Source organism: Acartia tonsa, chromosome 2, assembly GCF_053477335.1.
Source record: "Acartia tonsa isolate MP-2025a chromosome 2, ASM5347733v1, whole genome shotgun sequence".
Taxonomy (NCBI): domain Eukaryota; kingdom Metazoa; phylum Arthropoda; class Copepoda; order Calanoida; family Acartiidae; genus Acartia; species Acartia tonsa.
Window position 1 is genome coordinate 25,586,788 of NC_137261.1, and position 22,698 is coordinate 25,609,485.

Genomic DNA, 22,698 nt, shown 5'->3' on the forward strand with positions numbered 1-22,698 from the left:
AGTCGACATATCTTGTGGGACAATCACTTTTCTCCACATAAGACAGACATACAGGTTGACAGACAGACAGATATAAAGCTTACAGACAGAGAGATATTGGTACGCAGACCATATAAAACAAACATACAAAACCTCATTTTATTTTGGAAATAATATTCAAGTATGCCTTCGAAACAAATTACTATTGATTAAAACTGGTTTGAGCCACTATAAAAAATCATGTATCGCATCAATAAATAACAATTATACCTGAGAACAGACATGCCCAAGGGTGGTATGATATCAGTTGTAGTTAGAGCCATCTCCAAGATTGAACTGATCACAACAAAGAAGTCAAAACGGTTGAACAGCGGGATAAAATAAACCTGAATATAGCAAATTAAAATTACCCAATTAAAGCTCTTATATTTATGTATGTTAGAATTTGCCTATATGTTTGTTTAATTATTTTGTATTAAAGCCATTTTGCGAAAGACAAAAAAGCCAAATTATTAATATTCGTAGAGTTTTGTTATGAAGGATGTTATCCTTGTTTAACATAAAGTTAAGTGCTGAATTCATACGTAAAGATTAAGTTATAAAAAAGAAAAAAAAAAGAAAAAGACAATTAATATTAAATTTTTAATAAATCAAAATACATAATTTATCTCTATATATTTTGTAATGGAACTTTAAAATATGAATTTTTAACTACGTGAATATAGCATATGTAATTGAATTAAACTATATCAGATAACATACTATTACATATCAGTACTATTTATTTTAGACTATGAATAGGGTAATAATTTCTAAGAAAACGAAGTAGCGGGATTCGTCGTATTGTTGGAGTAGCTTTTCTCCTATTTCTAGCCCCTGCAGGGGGCCCTAACTATGCGAGACCTATTGTACCTAACCTAATCAAAAGCTACTGTGAAAATACGACGAAGCCCTTTACTTCGTTTTCTTTCCATAATCTAAATGTTCTGTTTTAGTTTTTTTTGATATAATCTTTTATTTACACAAAATACATTTCTAATTATCCTATTTCTTTCCGCAGACAACTGTCTTTAAAACTAAACCATATATGTACAGTTATAACTTAATGGGGAATTCTTTTTAATAAAAAATCCCTTTCCTCGTGTATGTCTTTCTTAAAGTTTCATGCATAGTCTACATAATTAAATAGATATAAATCAATATTCTTTCATGAAATTAACATATTAAGAAGGGGTTATAAAGTATGTTATAGTTGAAACATTATGTACTGTACAAATATGAAACTATGAAATATACATTTATTACATTACATTGCATTGCTATAGAAAAACAAAAAAATAATAACATGCAAGGGGGACTTTCCTCCCCCCCCCCAATTAACAAATTTTGTTATTACAATAGATTACAAACTACCTAACTTTTTAGCCCCTCATTTTACACTAAGAGATATAAGTTTTCCGGAATTGTAATGTAGGGAGTAGATTTGAAATCTGCATCAAATTTTAAGGATTTTTTATAAAATTCGTTTTTTGTATAATTCTTTATCTAAAAACGGAAATACAAATTAAGTTAATTAATTTTGGCATCCGTGATTGGTGGATTTAAAAAATCTGCGCTCTGATTGGATGTCGTACATCATTTAACCAATTAGAGCGCAGGTAGTTTAAAATCCACCTATCCTATTGGTCAAAATTAATTAACTTAAAATGTATTTCCGCTTTTAGATAAAGAATTTTACAAAAAACGAATTTTATAAAAAATCCTTAAAATTTGATGCAGTTTAAATCTACTCCCTACATTAAAATTCCGGAAAACTTATATCTCTTATTTTACACCTCCCCCTTCCCCCTCCAAAATTAAAGCTTTGACGTCTTTAGGGAAAATAATCATAAAATTTTTAACTGTTCTTTATAAAAAAGGATTAGAACATTTTATTTTTTTCCGTGGACAATTTATATAGGTATAAAACCATGCGTGAAATTAATCGAAGGAAACGAATCAAGTTTAGAGCCATGTTTTTTTAATTTTATTACTTCGCAGATAGTAATATAAAAAATTCCAGTTTTCTAGGCACTGAGAAAACGAAGGCGTGGGCAAATAAAGCTGGGAGAAGTTATACATCTTTTATATTAACATTAGTGGAAAGTTCTCTGTAATACAATTTAGTTTTTTTCAGTATGGATCAGAACCGGTTTACAAAGCAGTGGAAATAAATTGGATTTGAAGCCATACTGAAAACACATGAGAAGTCATTTATTAGGCTCGGTAGATTTTGGACATTTTTATCTGCCCAAAGCGGAAACTTGCAGATGACTTTGATAAACATAATACATATCTCTAGATGATTTAAGATTAGCCTAAATTTTGCTATGCAATTGCATGTGAGGTAGACAACTGTTTTTAGGCTTAAGATAAATTTTAAATCATCAAAAGGTGTATTATAAAAGTGCAAGTTCCTGCTTTGGTCTCAGATAAAAATGTCCAAAATGGACCCACCCTATAATTTGTACCTGAATACCAAGGGCATACATCTTGAAGAACATCTCAAAGGTGAACAGTATAACAAACACAAGATTTGTTATTTCCTAAAAAATCATAAAAATTGTAAGTCCTTGCATAAAAGTAACATGATGTCTGTCTGTACAGAAGGATTTAACTTACTGATATGATTCTCGTATACAATTTATCTCATAGGTCCTAAAAAGGTCAGTCATACAATTAAAAAAAACTGGGGAGGAGATTAGACTTCTCCTCCCCCTCCACATCAAGTGCCCCTACAGGGGCGTAGCCGCCAGTATTGAGTTAAAATATATTAATTTGCAATCATCTTTTTAAAAATTAAAAATAAATGGGTGGATGGCTTCTAATAGCTGAAGAAAAAGGGTTTATATCGTATTTTATAAAGTAGTAAGGTTTTTTTGTAGGTAGCTTAAGATTTCGATTACCGCTGAACAGATTAAGTTCTCCATTTTAGGGAAGCTTTACTTAGGTTCGGGGTGGTTTTAAGCTATTTTAATTTTATATTTAAGTCTTAAGTTGGATTAGGATATTTTTTCTCTTCTATACCCCTTCGATTACATTACATAGCATCTAGATGCTAGGGGCGCTTCCGCTAGTAAAAGATACAATAAATGTACACAATCAAATATCTAAATAACAAAGTAAGCGAAAGTTTACAGCAAAAAAAAATAGGATTGAATATTATTTGGTTCTATAAGCATACAATTATCTATGCAACTAATTAATAGGCACAGTTAAAAACTTTGCAGGACTTTAATTAAACTTTTTTCATTTAGAATTATATAAGCAGGAATGTTTTAACTCTCCTTTTCCTTCACAATGGATTAGAGACAATTTTTTAATTTAAATACTTTTTGTTGAGAAGCCACTCTATACCCCATTAGGTTTTACACCCCCTTTAAAACCCTGTGCACACCACTATGAAAACAAAATCTTATTACAATATTAATTAACCTTAAATAAAAATAATCAGAATAATTCTTCATAAAAAAATTCATATATTTCTTCTATAGAAATTATAATTCATAATTTTTGCAAATATTATAATTTCAAAGAAGGTACGTGATAAACTAATACTTTCAATTTATATCATTCTATCTATATATTTATCTACTAGCGGCTTCGCCCCTAGCCTCTAGGGGCTTTGCCCTAAGAGGTTAGATCAACCTATTTTTGTGTTATTAAAATTTAAAATTTTATTTATTTTTTTTTTGGGGGGGGGGGGGTGTCCCACCCCCCAAGAAAATAGCTTAAAACCATCACAGGACCAGTATGTATATTCTCTGAGGAGTAGAGCCCAATCGGTCACTGGTTACTGAGATCTTAAGCTTCAGACTGACAGACAGACGGACAGACAGACAGACATCGTACTACTTTGTATTATAGATATGGTTGTCTATCTATCTATCTATCTATCTATCTATCTATCTATCTATCTATCTATCTATCTATATATCTATTTATATATCTATCTATCTATGTACCTGGAACTCTCCTAGCCACTCAGGCTGATTATGATGCTCTGTGGCAAGGACACAAGTATTCAAAAACACCAGCGTAACAATTAACCAAAACATCCACTGAAAAAATATAAACAAAGTAAGTTCCAGGCAGGGAGGGGACATTGGACAGTAAATTACGCTAGTACCCAAACTTTTCTAAATACATTCCCTTATTGGTTGGCTCAAAATCTTTTGGTACTTTTCTTAAATTTTGTTGGGATGGTTCGAGCTAGCAGTTTCCAAACTATCTACAGAAATACAAATTTTGTTTATCATCATTGGGGATGAACATCAATTTATCGTTCATTGTCTAATCCCTTAAAATCGCTGAAGTTCATTTTAAGAGAAATATTTATTGTGTAATTTAATGTTCCCCTAATCATCTCATAGTTGGGGGTACCAACAAGTATTAACTAGCAACAATCCTGCATCGGACCAATACAACTACCAAGCCTTCCTAAAATTTGTAGAATGAAACACACATACATCCAACTACTAGTTTAAATGATATGAAATACTTAAAATACATGCATCCATCAGGAATTTTAAGGGATAAGACAATGGACAATAAATTGATTTAAATCCCCAATTATGACTAACAAAAGTACACCTATAATAGATTAGAAAAAGTGGTTTAAAAGTTTGAACACTCAACTGAATAAACCAACCAATCAAAATTCAGTGGAGTCCCCAAAGTTTTTAATCCAACGAATAAGAAAACTTTATTATAAAACTTTAGGGAATAATGTAATAAATAGCCCATTGTTTCCTCTCGCTCTGTGTACCCATCCAATAGTACTTGTTCAGTACAAAATAATTTAAAATAAAAGAATGTTGAATTATTCCAAAAGTTTTAAAAGATTCTTAGCATACAACTTTAATAGTACGGGATATCATTTGTAAGGTTAAGAAAATAATAGTAATATTTGCCCTTTTTTTGATTTTTACCTTTTATACTTTTTTTATGTTCTAAAATTAAAAATTAAAAATTGAAATTAGGAGGGACTGATCTACCCCTTTTTCATCCCTTCATAGGTTACAATTCCTCATCAAAAAATAGGTGTACGCCACTGACATATGGAATATGGAAGATTTGATTGGAATATTTGCTTTTCGTTGAAACTAGATGCTTTTTGTTGAATAGTTATCATCTCATTTTTAGTATTGACATATTTTTTTACCTTTATGTAAACATCTATGTGAAGGTAATGTAAAAATTTCAAGCTTAGCTAATTGGGCCAATTTAAAAGCAGGTGAAAGGCTTAATCTACGAAAGAGAAATATCAAAATATAGATTTTGTGTTTTCAAGATGTAATGATATTGTAATAAAACACGAACTTGTAACTAAAAAATGTATACAACCATGAGAATTATCCAAATCTTACAGGTTTTTTTTGTATTCCCCTGAAATCTGAAATGACCCAAAGGCTACAGTATTGAACTATGGACATTAGATCTTTTCATGAAAATACTCTTTTTCGAGTTTTAGTCTTCTGCTAACCTAAAAAGTTAGTTTAGGAGCCTAAAAATACATGTACAAAATTTCAGCTCTATATCTCTACTGGCGACCTAGCGCCAGGCATGTAAAATATCAGCAGATAACGGTAGCACGGCGGTTTTAACAATATCTCAGCAATGTGCAGGTTTTAAGCTCTTCTGCATATTTCAATTTAAACACATATAGGCAAAGATATATTATCCCAAAAATCTTTTGTCAAAGTCTACTCTACACCTAGCGCCAGTCAGTTTTCTAAAATCATGCATTTTATACCTGTGAAAAAAGAAATCGCCAGCGCTAGGTGTAATGTACACTTTGACAAAAGATTTTTGAGATATTATATCTTTGGCCTTATGTGTTTAAATTGAAATATGCAGAACACCTAAATTCATCTTCCAAACCATTCTCTAGGCATTTTAATTTTTTTTTATGAAATAACGGGATTTCAAAACTGCCCTTTGAAAAGGCCTAAAAAATATCTTTTTTTGTCACTTTTTTCATTGCTTATAGTTACAACTTATTAAGATATTATGCTCAGTCAAAAAATATCGGCGCCTCCAGCACCAAAACCGGCAAAAACTGGCAGTTAAACTTCTGTGCCCCTACTTGCCCCCCTCTTCAGCCAACAGTAGTTATCTCAAGAAGTAAAAGAGATATCAACACAGAGAAAGAAAGCTTTTTAAATAAAACTGAACTAAGTAACCATTACACATTTAATTTTGGGACTTTCCTTCTAGGCGCTTGTGGAGCAAAAGACCCACCAAAACACTAATAATATGAATTCTGAGCTTATTTTTAAAGATATCAACCTAATTTTTTTAAAAATCTTTTGTTACCATAATTGAACTCAGTAACATTTACAGATTTCATTTTGGGACTTTCCTTCTAGGGGCTTGTTTGGCAAAAGACCCCCAAAAACTAAAAATGTGAGTTCTGGACTTACTTTTAAAGATATCAACCTAATTTTTTTTGAGAAACCTTTTTTCACTTAACCAAACTCAGCAACCTATACAGATTTTATTTTGGTACCTTCCTTCCAGGTGCTAGTGGAGCAAAAGACCCCCCAAAACACAAAAAATATGAGTTCTGAGCTTATTTTTAAAGATATCAACCTGATTTTTTTAAAGAAAATTTTTTAAATAAAACTGAACTCAGTAATGATTACACATTTTATTTTGGGACTTTCCTTTGAGGGGCTTGTGGAGCAAAAGACCCCCCAAAACACAAAAAATATGAGTTCTGAGCTGATATTTAAAGATATCAAACTGATTTTTTCAAAGGAAACTTTTTTAACATAACCGAACTCAGCAGGGGCGTCCAAGCTTTTTTTTTTTGGGGGGGGGGGGGGCATCCCCCTCTTGGGCGTCTATGAAACTCAGTAATGTTTACAGATTTCATTTTAGGACTTTCCTTCTAGGGGCTAGTTGGACAAAAGACCCCCAAAACTAAAAATATGAGTTCTGAGCTTATTTTTAAAGATATCAACCATTTAGGAGGGGGTATTTTAGGAGGGGTAAACAATTTTGAATACCCCTGATTTTTTTTTGAAAACTTTGTTAACATAACCAAACTCAGTAACATTTACAGATTTCATTTTGAGACTTTCCTTCTAGAGGCTTGTTTGGCAAAAGACCCCCAAAAACTAAAAATATGAGTTCTAGACTTATTTTTAAAGATATCAACCATTTAAAGGGTTAAACAATTTTGAATACCCCCCCCCCAAAATAAAAAATCTCTAACAAAAATATACCAAATATTTAATAAAATTTAAATTACCCCCCCCAAAAAAGAAATTTTACCCTGGGGGCAAATTTTGTTTACCAACAGATTTTAGGGGGGGTAATTCCCTCCAAGCAAATTTTACCCCCCCAAAAAAAGCTTGGACGCCCCTGCTGAGTTTGGTTATGTTAAAAAAGTTTTCTTTGAAAAAATCAGTTTGATATCTTTAAATATCAGCTCACATATTTTTTGTGTTTTGGGGGGTCTTTTGCTCCACAAGCCCCTCAAAGGAAAGTCCCAAAATAAAATGTGTAATCATTACTGAGTTCAGTTTTATTTAAAAAATATTCTTTAAAAAAATCAGGTTGATATTTTTAAAAATAAGTTCAGAACTCATATTTTTTTGTGTTTTGGGGGGTCTTTTGCTCCACTAGCATCTGGAAGGAAAGTCCCAAAATAAAATCTGTATAGGTTGCTGAGTTTGGTTATGTGAAAAAAGTTTTCTCAAAAAAAATTAGGTTGATATCTTTAAAAGTAAGTCCAGAACTCACATTTTTAGTTTTTGGGGGTCTTTTGCCAAACAAGCCCCTAGAAGGAAAGTCCCAAAATGAAATCTGTAAATGTTACTGAGTTCAATTATGGTAACAAAAGATTTAAAAAAAAATCAGGTTGATATCTTTAAAAATAAGCTCAGAATTCATATTATTAGTGTTTTGGTGGGTCTTTTGCTCCACAAGCGCCTAGAAGGAAAGTCCCAAAATTAAATGTGAAAAAAGTTTTCTTCAAAAAAATTAGGTTGATATCTTTAAAAATAAGTCCAGAACTCATATTTTTAGTTTTTGGGGGTCTTTTGCCAAACAAGCCCCTAGAAGGAAAGTCCCAAAATGAAATCTGTAAATGTTACTGAGTTCAATTATGGTAACAAAAGATTTTTAAAAAATCAGGTTGATATCTTTAAAAATAAGCTCAGAAATCATATTATTAGTGTTTTGGTGGGTCTTTTGCTCCACAAGCGCTTAGAAGGAAAGTCCCAAAATTAAATGTGTAATGGTTACTTACTTCAGTTTTATTTAAAAAGCTTTCATTCTCTGTGTTGATATCTCTTTTACTTTTTGAGATAACTACTGTTTACCGATGAGGGGGGCAAGTAGGGGCACAGAAGTTTAACTGCCAGTTTTTGCCGGTTTTGGTGCTGGAGGCGCCGATTTTTTTTTAATTGAGCATAATATCTTAATAAGTTGTAACTATAAGCAGTGAAAAAAGTGACAAAAAAAGATATTTTTTAGGCCTTTTCAAAGAGCAGTTTTGAAATCCCGTTATTTCATAAAAACAAATTAAATGCCTAGAGAATGGCTTGGAAGATGCATTCAGGTGTTCTGCATATTTCAACTTAAACACATAAGGCCAAAGATATAATATCCCAAAAATCTTTTGTCAAAGTCTACTCTACACCTAGCGCTGGCGATTTCTATTTTCACAGGTATAAAATGCATGATTTTAGAAAACTGACTGGCGCTAGGTGTAGAGTAGACTTTGACAAAAGATTTTTGGGATAATATATCTTTGTCCTTATGTGTTTAAATTGAAATATGCAAAAGCTTAAAACCTGCACATTGCTGAGATATTGTTAAAACCGCCGTGCTACCGTTATCTGTTGATATTTTACATGCCTGGCGCTAGGTCGCCAGTAGAGATAGAGAGCTGAAATTTTGTACATGTATTTTTAGGCTCCTAAAGTAACTTTTTAGGTTAGCAGAAGACTAAAATTCGAAAAAGTGTATTTTCATGAAAAGATCTAATGGACATGAAATGTAAATAAAATTGTAGCTGCTGTCATGAATATAGAGTCAATATTCTCTACACACCTTAACTAGTTGGGAGCAAGTAAGAAAAAAGTATAGCATGAAAAAAAAAGAGATAAGCAAGATTTAAAAAATAATATGTAAGAAAATATAAATGGAAACAAAGGCCAATTTACATTAAAGAAAACAACATATTTTATAATTTATTTAAACCATTTTAGGTCATCGTTGATTTTTAAAATGTATGCAACAATTAAACTGGTCAGGGGCGTCAAAGCTTTTTTATTTTTTGGGGGGGGGGGTAAAATTTTGAAAATAAAAATTTTAGGGGCACCCCCAAGCCCAGTTTTTGGTGGGTAATCTTTATTTCACATAAGCATTTTTTTTATTTACACACGTCTATGCAACTGGTTATACATTTCAGACTAAGATTCTAATATAATTTGGAGAAATGTCTTTAAATAAGACCAAAATATTAAAGCTTTACAAAGTGTCTCAAAAGATTAGCCGTGTGACGTCATAAAAATAAGAGATGATAGGAGAAATGGGAAAGGAAATCTCTAAAAAAGAAATGAAGTTTTAGAACACAGTAATAGTGTCTGACAAATTATGACGTAACAAAAAAAATTAGCCAATGAGAGGCCGTTATTGACCAATGGTAAAATTTATAGTGGCCTCTCATTGGCTAATTTTTTTTGTTACGTCATAATCAGTCAGACACTATTACTGTGTTCGAAGTTTTATGACGTCACACGGCTGATTTTTTGAGACACTTTGTAAAGCTTCCAAAATATATTTTATTTAAATATATTAATATTAAATTGCTTGTAAATGAGCTCCTCAACCTTTCACCTCTTTCAAATATATTTACATTTAGGTCAAATATTAGAGGTAGCAATTCATAGATTCACATTTCTAAAACGACCAACATAATATTGCTTGATTCACTTCTACAAGAGACAAAATAAATTGAAAATGATTGCTAAAATCGAAATATATCTTACTATATGTCTTAGAATAGTATATTTTTTAAAAATAGGTTAAAAAACTTACTAACATTAAAACATCTTTTAACCATTAGAACAAAAAATTTAAACTAATGAATAATGACCAATATTCTCCAAATTTCATAGAGGCAGATAGATAAACATACATCTTTCGCTTTTTAATAGACCGTCAGAAAATAATTTTTAAACAAAATGAAAATCTGATGATCTAAGATTATGTCAAAGAAGGTGTCTTAACTTTGTTGATTTTTATTTAGAATACCTAGTCGGTGTTTTTAATAAGTAGTAGATGTAAATTTGTAAAATGGTCCATGGAATTTAATTATACAATCGTTTTTTTGTAGACCTCTTATTTTTGAAGTAATTTAAGTTTGTTTGTTTTTAAAATTAAAACCGACTTAATTTAAAAAACAAACAAATTTAAATTACTTCAAAAATAAGAGGTCTATAAAAAAACCTATTTAAATTCTATGGACCATTTTACATCTACTACTTACTAAAAACACCGACTAGCTACTTTAAATAAAAACCCAAAAAGTTAAGATGCCTTCTTTGAACAATTAGTACCATCGGTTATAAAAAATAAAGTATTTTTTTTTGTTAAAGAAAGACAGAATAATTCATATTTGTTTTAGTTCTAGCTTTAGCTTATTTTATTTGTTTTAAAGTCTATCCAGCTATCTATCTATCTATCTATCCAGCATTGTGATACAGTATTTGATTTTTTTGTTAGTGGTATGTTTGTTTGTTTTATTATAGTGTCTAAGATTGTATAAACATTTATGTTAATCTGTTTGTTTGTCGCCCAGCCATCCGTCTGTTAATCTGTCCGTCTGTCTGTCAGTGTCTCGGTGTATTATTTGTGTAGCCAGAGAAAATGAAATGATTTCTGGTCTCTTTATTTACTGTTGTATTTGTTCACTGAGTTTCATATTGTTTTTTCTTTTCAGGACACATACATACCAAATGTATAAAAGATAATAATAATACAATAAAGATAAAGTTAACTTTCTAATATCTAAGCTACCTTATAATTTGGAATTTCTGTACGTCCTTCCATTAGTTACTTCTTCAATGAAAACTATTGTGTGTAAACATTCCCACTATTATGGAGCATAATAAAAATAATACATCTATTAATGTGTTAAAGCAACTTAAATGTTCATTGTGTCTGCTTAATTTCTTAATTTTTGCTGGTGATGTCTTCATTGTTTTATGAAAAATATAACAGGAAAACTTTATAAGAATTGTAGGTTTTTTACGTGCAGATTTTCATTTTTTTCATCTTAAGATTAGAATTTTTACACAAACTATAAAAATGCAAAGTGAACAAGCATAAAAAAGAATTTTATAAAAAAGAAAAGAAAAATACTCTGTTGTTTTCATGTATTAACTTATATACAAAGAAATATGTATATGAATATGTATATTATATGTATTTTTCCATATAAAATATCCATATCCTTTTTTCATAATTCTTGACTGAAGTCGGAATAGCAAATATGAATTTATGGGACTTGAAAACATAAGGCTGAACGTCTATTCTTTCAAGCAAGGGTTTGTTTAATAATGTTAAAAGGGGGCCGGGGTGGGGTAAGGCACCATAGGTATTTTATTGATAATTTCCATTGAAAAAAACCCTATTTTTATCTATTACTAGCTATATCTTTCAAAATAAGGGTTATTTAGACATCTTGGAGTCGTCCTATTGCTTTCATACTTTGTATTGGAATAAGTTTAATGTAACTTTAAATTCAGACATGACAGAATTGTTCTATCAATTTAGTTTCTTGAAATGTATATCAATCTATAAAAAATATAGTTAATGTTTTTAATTAGAAAGTTCTAAATAGCATTAGTTATATAGCTCAAAGATATACACATTCAGAAAAAAATATATGTCTATATCTTTACAGGGATCTCAAGGGATAAGACAATGGCCAATAAACTGATGCACATCCCAATTGATGACACACAAAATTAACCTTTCTGTAGATTAATATTAGTGGTTGAAACGTTTGAACACTCAACTTAATAAACCAACCATTCAAAATTCAGAAAAAGTCGCTAAAGTTGTGTAGCCAACGAATAAGAAAACTTTATTATAAAACTTTGGGGACTAGTGTAATAAACAGGCCATTGTCCCCTCTCTCTGATATTTTTAAACTGTCTATCTTAGTAAGATGTAAATATTGCTGTATGTATCAGGTGGGGGAAAGACCAATAGAAATTAAAACAATCTACAACTCTTTCTCCTTCCTTATGATTGAAGGTGTCAAAGGATAACTATCACAAAAGAATTTGAGTGAAGATTTATTTAGCATTTATTGTGCTGTCCCTGTTTCCTAGTATATGTATATATTTTCCTAGTATATGTATGTATATATTTTGTTAAGAACCCAGTGATATGCTCAGATAAACTCCAAGTTATGACATATTTTATGATCAAAGGTATCTAAAATCGATACATTTTATCGAGGCATACGTTTTCTTCCTTCTCTATTTATATTATCTAGGTTATTTTAAAAAGTTGTACTCAAACTATTTGATATAGATAAACGGTCAGGTATCTGCCTATCTATAAAATCTGCCCAATACCATTCACTACAAAAGAATAGTTTTTTTTTATCGCCTCGCATTATAGATAGTTTTCTAATAAAATGAAAAATTAGGAATAACTCCAGTTTTGTTGGAAAATTGGTTGATGCTTTTATACATACGATACATAATTTTTCAGTATAGCAGGTTGTAATCCAGCTAAAATGGCCATTTTAGAGATCATTAGACAATCAACCAAAATTTATAAAGTGATATTAGTGTAGGTTTTATTATTATTTTACATTTTATATGTAAAAGATTTTAAAGTATCTTCATTGTTTTCTTCATATAGTATTCTATGATTTTTTATAGACATTCAAAATCAGGGACGGTAAGGGATAAGACAATTAATTGATGTACATTCTCAATGAGGAAAAACAGAATGTTCCTTCAGCTAATTAGAATTATTGGTTAAAAAGCTTAGACACTATTATTGAAAACTATCCAACCAAGATTTGATTAAAGAACCCAAGGTTTCTAAGTCAACGAATAAGAAAAAAAAATATAAAAATTGGATATCAGAACTAGTTTTATATAAAGTCTATTGTCTCCTCCCTCCCTGATTTAAGATAAACATATATAGACATTTATACAGGAACTTAAAATAAAATTTAAACCAACCCATACTACAATAATTTCTTAATCACAGCAAATATTTTAATTGCACTTTGTTGATATTTGAAAATTTTATCAAATGTTTGTATTTTCATTTCCCACGATTAATTTTATATTCACTGCAATCCAACTGAAAAAGTTTTTTGTTCTGTTCATTATGACTTAATGAATTTTATATAATAGTTTTAGAATTAAAGTATTTTAAATAACATGATATTTGATGAAGCTGCTCTATAAATAAATTGTATTTCTAACTTGATGTTGCTGATTCATTAGCTATGCTTGTATGGAAATATCCATTTTCTTTTTGATTTTTTTTATATTTGTGAATTTTTTTATTTAAAAAAATATTTTATTATTATTGTTTTTTTTTTAAATATATATAATTATTATTTTACTATTCCTGAATAGTAAAATATTTTTGCATTAGCTGGATTTTCCAGGGATCTAAAGGGACAAGACAATGGCCGATAAATTAAAGTAGATCCCCAATGAAGAAACACAAAATTACCCCTTCTTTAGATTATAATCATTGAACTTAATGAACCAACCAATCAAAATTCAATAAAAGTCTCTAAAGTTTTTAAACTAATGAATGAGAAAACGATATTATAAAACTTTGGGGACTAGTGAAATAAACAGTCCAATGTCCCCCCCCCCCTATCCCTGTGAGTTTTCAGTAAAATTCGAATTGCATTAATTGGTGTTGTTAATTACTAGAATTAACACAGGGACTATTACCTCACCTTACCTTAACAAGTTGGGAGGTTGAAAACATTTCCTTCTACTTTAAAATCTTATTGTATATTACAAGGCTTTACAGCCGTCCTTTTTTAAAAGCGAAGCTTTTTTTATTATTAAGGTCGATACATCCGAATGCCCGTCCGTCCGTAACGGTTAGCTTTTTTCGTGTAACAGTTAGCTTTTTTCGTGTAACGGTTTGCTCTTTTCGTTAATTTAGAAATGTTACAATTGTCCTATCGACTTAAAACTTTGCATGATGATTCATATAAAGGTTAGGTACAATTTAGAAAGTGTAGCAATCTAATCTTTACCAAAAAGTCTGTACGACCATTTAAAACATGTTGATTTTTAATCTTTTTATGTGTTATATTTGTTATAATTTTACTATTCGTCTGACTTTTTGGGATAATAATTCTTTGATCTATTATCTATTATCAAGGAATTATGTTATAAGCGAAGCATCTCTATGATTAAGTCCTAAAAATGTAACTATGTCTTTAAAGAATATCATGTATTTAAGCAAAAATATTACTTTCAATTTCGTTTAGACCCATACATTAAATTTTGCTTATTCAGTTCTGACACTCTACAAGTGTTAATGTTCGTTTGTTTTGTTAAAAATTGTTTTTATAACTAATAACTTGGCTGCCGATGTTTTTACTTTTCAGCAGTTTTCTGTGTATTAAGAGATGAAATATATTAGCCTTAAAATTTTTTTAAATAACCTTTTAAAGAGAGAAAAATATTTACCACCCTCCAAAACTTACTTTCCTAACCACTTAATTGTCACACGTAAAATAAATTACAATAAAGTACTACATAGAAAATATTATTTGCTCATGGTCTTTGTAATAAATTTATTCAAACAAAAAAGCGTTATATATGATCATTTAGTTCAATAAATTTTGTACATTTATAGAAAAAATATCATGCTTTGTTGCTTTCCCTTAAAGTGCCTGGCGAACACATTAGCGCCCTCTTATTTAGGTAATAAATAATTTTGAGGAAGTTTTATTTAAAAAACATAATCCCTGCAGGAGGACCTAACCTTTACCCTGTTATCAATTTAACCTAATATTAAACAATTACACACGAAACACTAACCATATTTTCCATGAAATTCAAAATGTGAGAGAAGGGGGTTTATTACTCTCTAGTTACTTTAAGGATAACAATCCATTTTTAAAATATATTTTAGCTTCTATTTAATCCTCTGGAAACTATATTCATTTTCACTTTTTCGACCCTAGATACTTAAAGTAGTAAGGTACGATTTAAGAAGCGTAGCAATTCTATAATCGTTACCAGGAAGCATGTTAATTTTTAACACTATTCTTTATAAATGATATAACTATTCTATTCATCTGATTTTTGGCATACATATATTCCTAATACAACAAGGTATAATGTTCAAAGTGCTTAACTTTTATGGATGCTGTCATCCTTGTTTATATACATTTTACGATGTAGACTAGAGTATAATATAAAATATATATATTTCCTATAGTATGATGAATATTGATTTCTAATATAAATGGTTTTATAATGTCAGGTATTATGTAGTTTCACAATAAATATAAAGAAAATAACAACTTAGGGTTATTATCATGAATCTTAAGGGATAAGGCAAAGGACGATAAATTGATATTAATCCCCCATAATGATGAACAAAATTTCCACTTCTGATAGTTTAGAAACTGCTAGTTCGAACTAAGCAAACACGATTTATGAAAAGTACTTCAAGTTTTTGAGCTAACCTATAAGAAAGGTTTGGGTACCGATTAAAATTATGGTTTGAAGAGTTTGAACACAACTAGTTTGGTAACGTATTCAATAAACGTACCCAAAGTTTTGACCCAACAAGTGAGTATATATAAAAATCTTGGATACTAGTGTGAGTTACAGACAATTGTCACCTTGAGTCCTGACTATTATAGCAAGGGTGGAATCAAGGATAAAAATATTCATAAAAGCAAAGCTCAGCAGTTCAGACAGTCGAATCGTACTAACGAAAATAATTATTAAGAAATTAAGAAAATAATTAAATAAATATCTTGATTTTGTCTGTTAATAACACAATTTAACAGCTTTCTTTAGATTTAATGATTATAAAGATGGTAAAATTTAATATTATACCCAATAGTTACAATAATCTCCAAAAGAGGTTTAAAATCACACCTAATTTATCATTTTTAAAGTCTTTTTGAAAACATTTTATCAGTAATTCCATGGTCTTTAATTCCCCATGTAGTTTCTTTTTTACGCAGAGGTGACGCAATACAGTGTTAAATCTGCAGCTACTTAATAATTCATTGTGTCCGTCTGGTATTATATGTATTATCAGAGTCACCTATTTATATTCTTAAAAAACGCACTGCGGGGCAAATAAATAAAAAACGCAGCTATTTTTAAAATACATTTATTGAAAAAAAACCTTGTTTAGTTTTATATAGTAGTACTAATTTTTTCTCGAATGATATTTCACCCTAGAATGGTTAATTTACCTATTTGTTTTTAAGCTAAAAACATTCTCTAATTATATTTGCTCAAAAGATTATAGAATTTTTATCTATAAACAAAGAAGAACGATGTCTGTCTGTCTGTTTGTTTGTTTGTAACGAAGGATCTCGCTAACCGCTGAACCGAACGGGTTCTCCTTTACATAATATTTTAAGGTTTATAACTATTTTTGGGGAGGGTAGCACCACTCTACCAAGAGAAATCACAAAAATAAACTAGTAGCTTCACCCCTAGCATCCAGGATGGGGGGCAGTGTATAGACTTAACCCTTTCCAAGACTTCACTTCAAAAGTAAACTAGTCTAAAACAAACTCACGAATTCTTTGCAATGATTTGCATGTTGACATTCTCGTTTATAATGCGTTCCAAACACACAACAAGTCAAAAGGTATTTTGTGACATATTAGAGTTACAAATATAGATTATCTATAATCAATCAAAAAATAATGAATATCTAATCAAATTTGTTCAAGCAGAAAATATTTTATCCATGTAAATTGTGGTAAATTGCCTATACGGTTCTGTTTTTTGGGAACCTTAATATAGGTTATATAGAGCAGGTTTTAATCCATTTTTGGGATGAATGTAAGTTTGATTTCAAAACAAAAAAAAAGGCATTTGATTGATTCATCCTTTCATTGGGGTGCCTCTAGAGCCTTTTTTCGTATATAACCGCTATTATCAATTTACAAATTCTGTTTAAGGACAACATACATTTTGGGACATGATTATAGAAATGCATCGTGTAAAATAATGTATCTTTTTTTCCTTGGAATCATTTTTTGAAAATCAGATGTATAGGATACTATATCATACAAATATCGAGTTAAAATTAGTTTCAAATAGTTAATTTTTGGTAAATCGATATGACAATTCCAACATACCTAAACGAACGAAAAGAGCTAATTGTGACGTACGGATGGACGTTCAGACCCATGAAATTATAGAAAAAGCTTCACTTTAAAAAAAAGCTCTATATAATATTAAAACTCTATTGTCTGTATTCATGGCTTAATTTCATGTCCTAGTGTGTAACCTTATGTTACACTCCATGCTTTCATTACACATTTTTTCATGAATCAAAATAAAATGCACTGTATGGTGGAATAATAACTCCATAATCAAAAACAAAAATACATTTAAACAGGAATGATAAAGTACAATAGCAGCAAAGCTGTTTAAAATATAAAAAATATGGCCAACAATTGAAAGTGTCAGGCTATCATTACAGTCACTCAGGGCAGGAGAGAGATGTGACTACTCATTGAGTTGCTACGCTATTAAAGATTAATTGGTTTTCTCAGGTCAAGCAATAAAAAGATAATTTATATATAAACGCTGGTTATGAATTTCGTTTCTTCTGATTTTTTAGCGGTTGTTGATTATATTTTGAATCTAAATCTAACTTTGGTATTATTTGAAATAACTCTCGTTATAAAACAAACTCCTTTGGAAAACACAGATAGACAGACAGACAACCTGTTCCTTTTTTGTAAGAATCGTATATTATAAATAGGGGTTTAAATCAATTTATCGTCCAATGCAATGTCTTAATATACCATGGTATAAAACAATTGAAAGATGAATAATGAATTTATTATTATGAAAACGGTAGCTGGACAAAGTGTCTCAAAAATCACCATGTAACGTCATAAAAATGGGGAGGATAAGAGGAAAAGTGGAAAAGAAAACCCCCCCAAAAAGAGATGGATAATACCTCATTATATTATGACGTCACAAGGCTGAATTTTTGAGACACTTTGTCCAGCTATATGAAAACATTATTACCTGTGATTTGACGGCATCTCTACACCTGGGCCTCACTCTATACATATTCATATTTATTTCATTTTAAATTGATATAAGTAGCAAATAACTTACCAAAGACTAGATAAAATAAAAATACTTTTCAAATGATTTTAGAGATTTTTATGGACCTCTGCACTTAATTGTAATATACGAACTTGTCGTATAATCCAGGAATGGTTCATATGAAGGAGTAATACCTTCGTCAGACCAGAGACAAGGGACCAGGATTTTGAAAAACAATTCTGAGTGAAATTTACCCCACAAACTTATTTTCCTCCACTTTTTACCCCCAACCTTTAGTTATTCCACAAACAGATCTATAGTTTAGATGTATATACAGACAACTACCTCTCTTCATTTTTCAAAGACCTCTTTCGTCTGCTTCTAAATAATTTTCCGCTACTTAGCTGTTTTAATATAAGCAATACCATTGGTTGATTTTCAATGACCCAATAGGAAGGTTGCACAAGACGATTGCGATGGGGAGGTACTGTTATTTAACCCTTTCTCCCTCTAGTGTTTTACTCTAATATTTCACATTCCACAAAAAGTTTTACATCAACATTACGCCACTAAAATATCCAAATTTTCTACAATTTCAAATAGTATTAATTTCCTCCATCACGGCCCCTGCGCTATACATAAAATAAAAATAATGTATGACCTTACTTCTGACATTACATAGCTCAACCAAAGATAATAAAAATCCAAAAATTTGTAAAAAGTGCAAATATCCGAATTTGGTTTTATTTTGGAGAATTAATTTGTAATTCTTGGTAAAAAAACCTAAAGACAGAAAGTTACTTAACATCCATGAATAAATAAATAAATCTACAATACACTACTCTGTATTAATATAATTAACAAGGATAAGAAAATTGCAAAATAATTGGTGCAGTATTTCCTCTTTAAAAATTTTAGATGCTAGAGGAAGGGGTTGGGGAGGGGGGTTAAATGCCATATTTTTAAAAGTCAGTCGCAGTTTTCTGTTACATTACCAATGATTTATTTTGTTATTTTAGAGAAAATTTGCATAGGTACAAGAATGGGTTTAAGCTATTTTATGCCCCCACCCCTTCGTATTTTCGTGGATGCTAGGGTACAACTGAATGTTAACAAAATTAAAAGTAAAAAAGCAGCAAATAAAAATGACGTCAGACAATACAAATGATCAATCATAGGCAAATAAATAGGCCAGTATATAAATTTTACCATTGGCCAATTACAATGTATACTGGCCTATCATTGGTCAATTGTATTGTATGACGTCATTTTTTATTAGGCACTGTTTGCTGCTTCAAAAGGGAATACAGACAAAACCAGATATAGTGAGTACACGCTGAATAAAAATTGTAATTACACAGATACAAGTTGGAACAAAGACATAGATTTTCCATAATATGAATAAATATTCAATGTGTATTCTCCTAGGATATCCCACTGATAACATACCCACAAGAATACAAATATACCTTCCCAGACATAAACATTACAATTATCTACATAAGTAGCACAGCAACAAATAGGTTGTTAAAATTATTAGCAAAAAGAGCATTAAATATATTGAAATATAAGTTTTAAAATAATAAGAAAAAGTGAACGGAAAAATGATATGTATGTATGTTTGTGATTACTCATATATATAGATTTATATGTGTCTGTGCTGGTCTGCACAGGTTTATGTGTGTTGTCTGTTTAAATGGTCTGTACAGATTTGTGTGTGTGTGTTTGCTGGTCTATACAGGTTTATGTGTGTGCGTCTGTATGCTGGTCTGTACAGTTTTATGTGTGTGTGTGTGTTTGCTGGTCTATATAGGTTTGTGTGTGTGTCTGTTTACTGGTCTGTACATGTTTGTCTGTGTATAAGATTGACAAGAGTAAGATTATAATTGTTTTCATTCATCTATAAAAAGCAGTATTGTGCGCACCTACAGACAAACGGGTATACCCTAATTACAAAGTAGCTGTATGACTATTACTAATCATTTTTGGGAGTATAGCTACTCTACTAATTATTTATAAAAAAAGTATATTTAGAAAGAGAATATTCCATTGAAAAACAATATTGTACTAAATGCTAAATCTTACGTAATTGGTAACGTGTCAGTTTGCTGTCGGGGAGGTGTCGGGTTCGAATCTGGACCACACCGCATCATAATAGAGAAGTTTAAAATGATAACTACTGCTGCGTGATATTAACAGTAATAGAAGGGGGAATGCTTTGACTCATATACGGGTTAAACTCATTACAAAGCAGACTTTCAGACAAAGGTCGTGCAATCAAAGAGTTGTTTATCGGGAAAATGAACACTTTTCACCGAAGTATGTTTCAAGGCGCGTGGATAGGCCTAGATCTCGAAGAAACACCAAGCCCATTTAGTTCATCAAATAAAAATGTGAAATTAAAGACAAATTAAATTTCAAGCTATTTGTTCACAAGAAAATCATAATTACAGAATATAGACTTTAAGCCTAATCTGTCCTACTTTTGATTCCCGTGACGTCATAAAAATGAGGGAGATGAGAGGAGAAGTGGGAAAGAAAACCCCTAAAAAGATATGGATATTTCCTCATTTTTATGACGTCACAGGAATCAAAAGTAGGACATATTTCCTTTGTTTAGAAATTGCGCTATTTTGAACATTGTCTATAATACAAAGTAAAGTGATTTCTGTCCGTCCGTCCGTCTGTCTGTCTGTCCGTCTGTTGTTGTTGTTGTTGTTGTTGTAGCCATGATTCTCTGAAGTTAGGACTCAGATGCACACGGAGACTGGAAGTGAGAATCCTTTGGCCAATCTTAGATTGGTAAGCGTCGCGCACAGCTGATTGTATTCTATGTTACATTACAAGCTGACCCGCAATTTTCGTGGAAGCTACTCAATTATTACATCACCCTGGCCTAGAGTTTTGGCAGGTGTTCCATATTAAGCCACCCTAGCTAATTAATGGCACTCTCATACGAGGAGCATGGATGAGGGAAAGCATGGTTAGAGCTACTTGATTTGTAGAATCCTAACTTCCTACAAATCTCCCCCCTTACAACCCTAGGGCATCTTAGGGAAGGTTGCGTGATCATAATCTGACAAATTGCGACAGCATTTGTCAACCAAGTGCAAAGTCTATGTGGGGACTTGAACTCGGTTTCTCCCAACCACAGCGTAGTGCGCTAACCACTACACTATGGGACACCCTTTGTCTGTCTGTTAAAATCTCGGTAACCACGGAACCGACCGGATTCTACTCTTTAGGGAATATACCTACTGGTCCTGTGGTGGTTTTAGGCTATTTTCTGGAGGGGGTGGGACACCCCCAACCCCCCCAAAAATAAAAAAATCCCCATCAACTTTTTTTTTGATGATGCAGAAGATAACAACTATTTGGTGCTGCACAACATGTACTACACTTTTCAAAAATTACATCTTGGGGCATGGCCCCTAGAGGATAAGGGCGAAACCGCTAGTGACCAGAAAATTGATTTGTTACTAATCGAACATGCTAAGCATAATAATTGTCTGTCTATACAACAAGAAATAAGTAATATATTCTTTTGAATGACAAATAGCCTAACTTTGGATACATATGTGGTACATCTTAAAGGTGGACAGGTTAAAAACGATGATCTATCGCATCAACTATAGACAGCTATGATACTTGAAAAATACTGAAAAATGATACTTGCTTCGCTTTCTAAGTCGTACCTAACTGTTATAGGAATCAGCATATAAAGTTTGAAATCAATAGGACAATTCTAACCTGTTTAAATTAATGAAAAAAGCTAACTGTAACGGACGGACGGACCAACCCTAATTATGGAAACCAACTTTGTCATGGCCAACAAGACTCGTATTAATATGATTTTGTTTCTTTATTTGAAGAAATTGTCGGATCATGGAAAGAAAACAAAGTTTCCGGTTTTGTCGTTTTTTCACAGTAGCCTTTCTCCTATTTCTAGCCCCTGCAGGGGGCTCTAGCCCTGCGGGGCATATTTTCTTATAGAATTATAAAACACTTTTCCTCAAATCAAAATTACTAATAGTACAGTTATATTTAGTAATAACTTTGAAACCGATTAAACAAACTTGTTCTTAGCCATTATGAAAAATAATGTATCGGTTCGTACGGTGAAAGAAAATGAAGTTGCCGGTTTCATCGTATTTTCACAGTAGCTTTTAAAGGGTTATTTTAGGTTAGGTTAGGATAAGTAAATGTTAATGATTGCCCTGCAGGGTTAGAAAATATGCCCCGCAGGGCTAGAGCCCCCCGCAGGGGCTAGAAATAGGAGAAAGGCTACTGTGAAAAAACAACGAAACCGGATACTTCGTTTTCTTTCCATGATCCGACAATTTCTTTGAATAAAGAAACAAAATCATATTAATACGAGTCT

At 31.1% G+C, this 22,698-nt stretch overlaps 1 protein-coding gene across 1 annotated transcript in view; it reads right to left on the bottom strand.

Moving 5' to 3' along the window:
• LOC145312486 (muscle calcium channel subunit alpha-1-like) overlaps positions 1-22,698 on the bottom strand; it is a 188,716-nt gene that overhangs the window by 112,158 nt on the left and 53,860 nt on the right. The window contains 4 exon segments of the mRNA XM_080151743.1: positions 250-365; positions 2,490-2,564; positions 3,984-4,079; positions 18,294-18,328. Coding sequence (XP_080007869.1) covers positions 250-365; positions 2,490-2,564; positions 3,984-4,079; positions 18,294-18,328 — 322 coding nt within the window.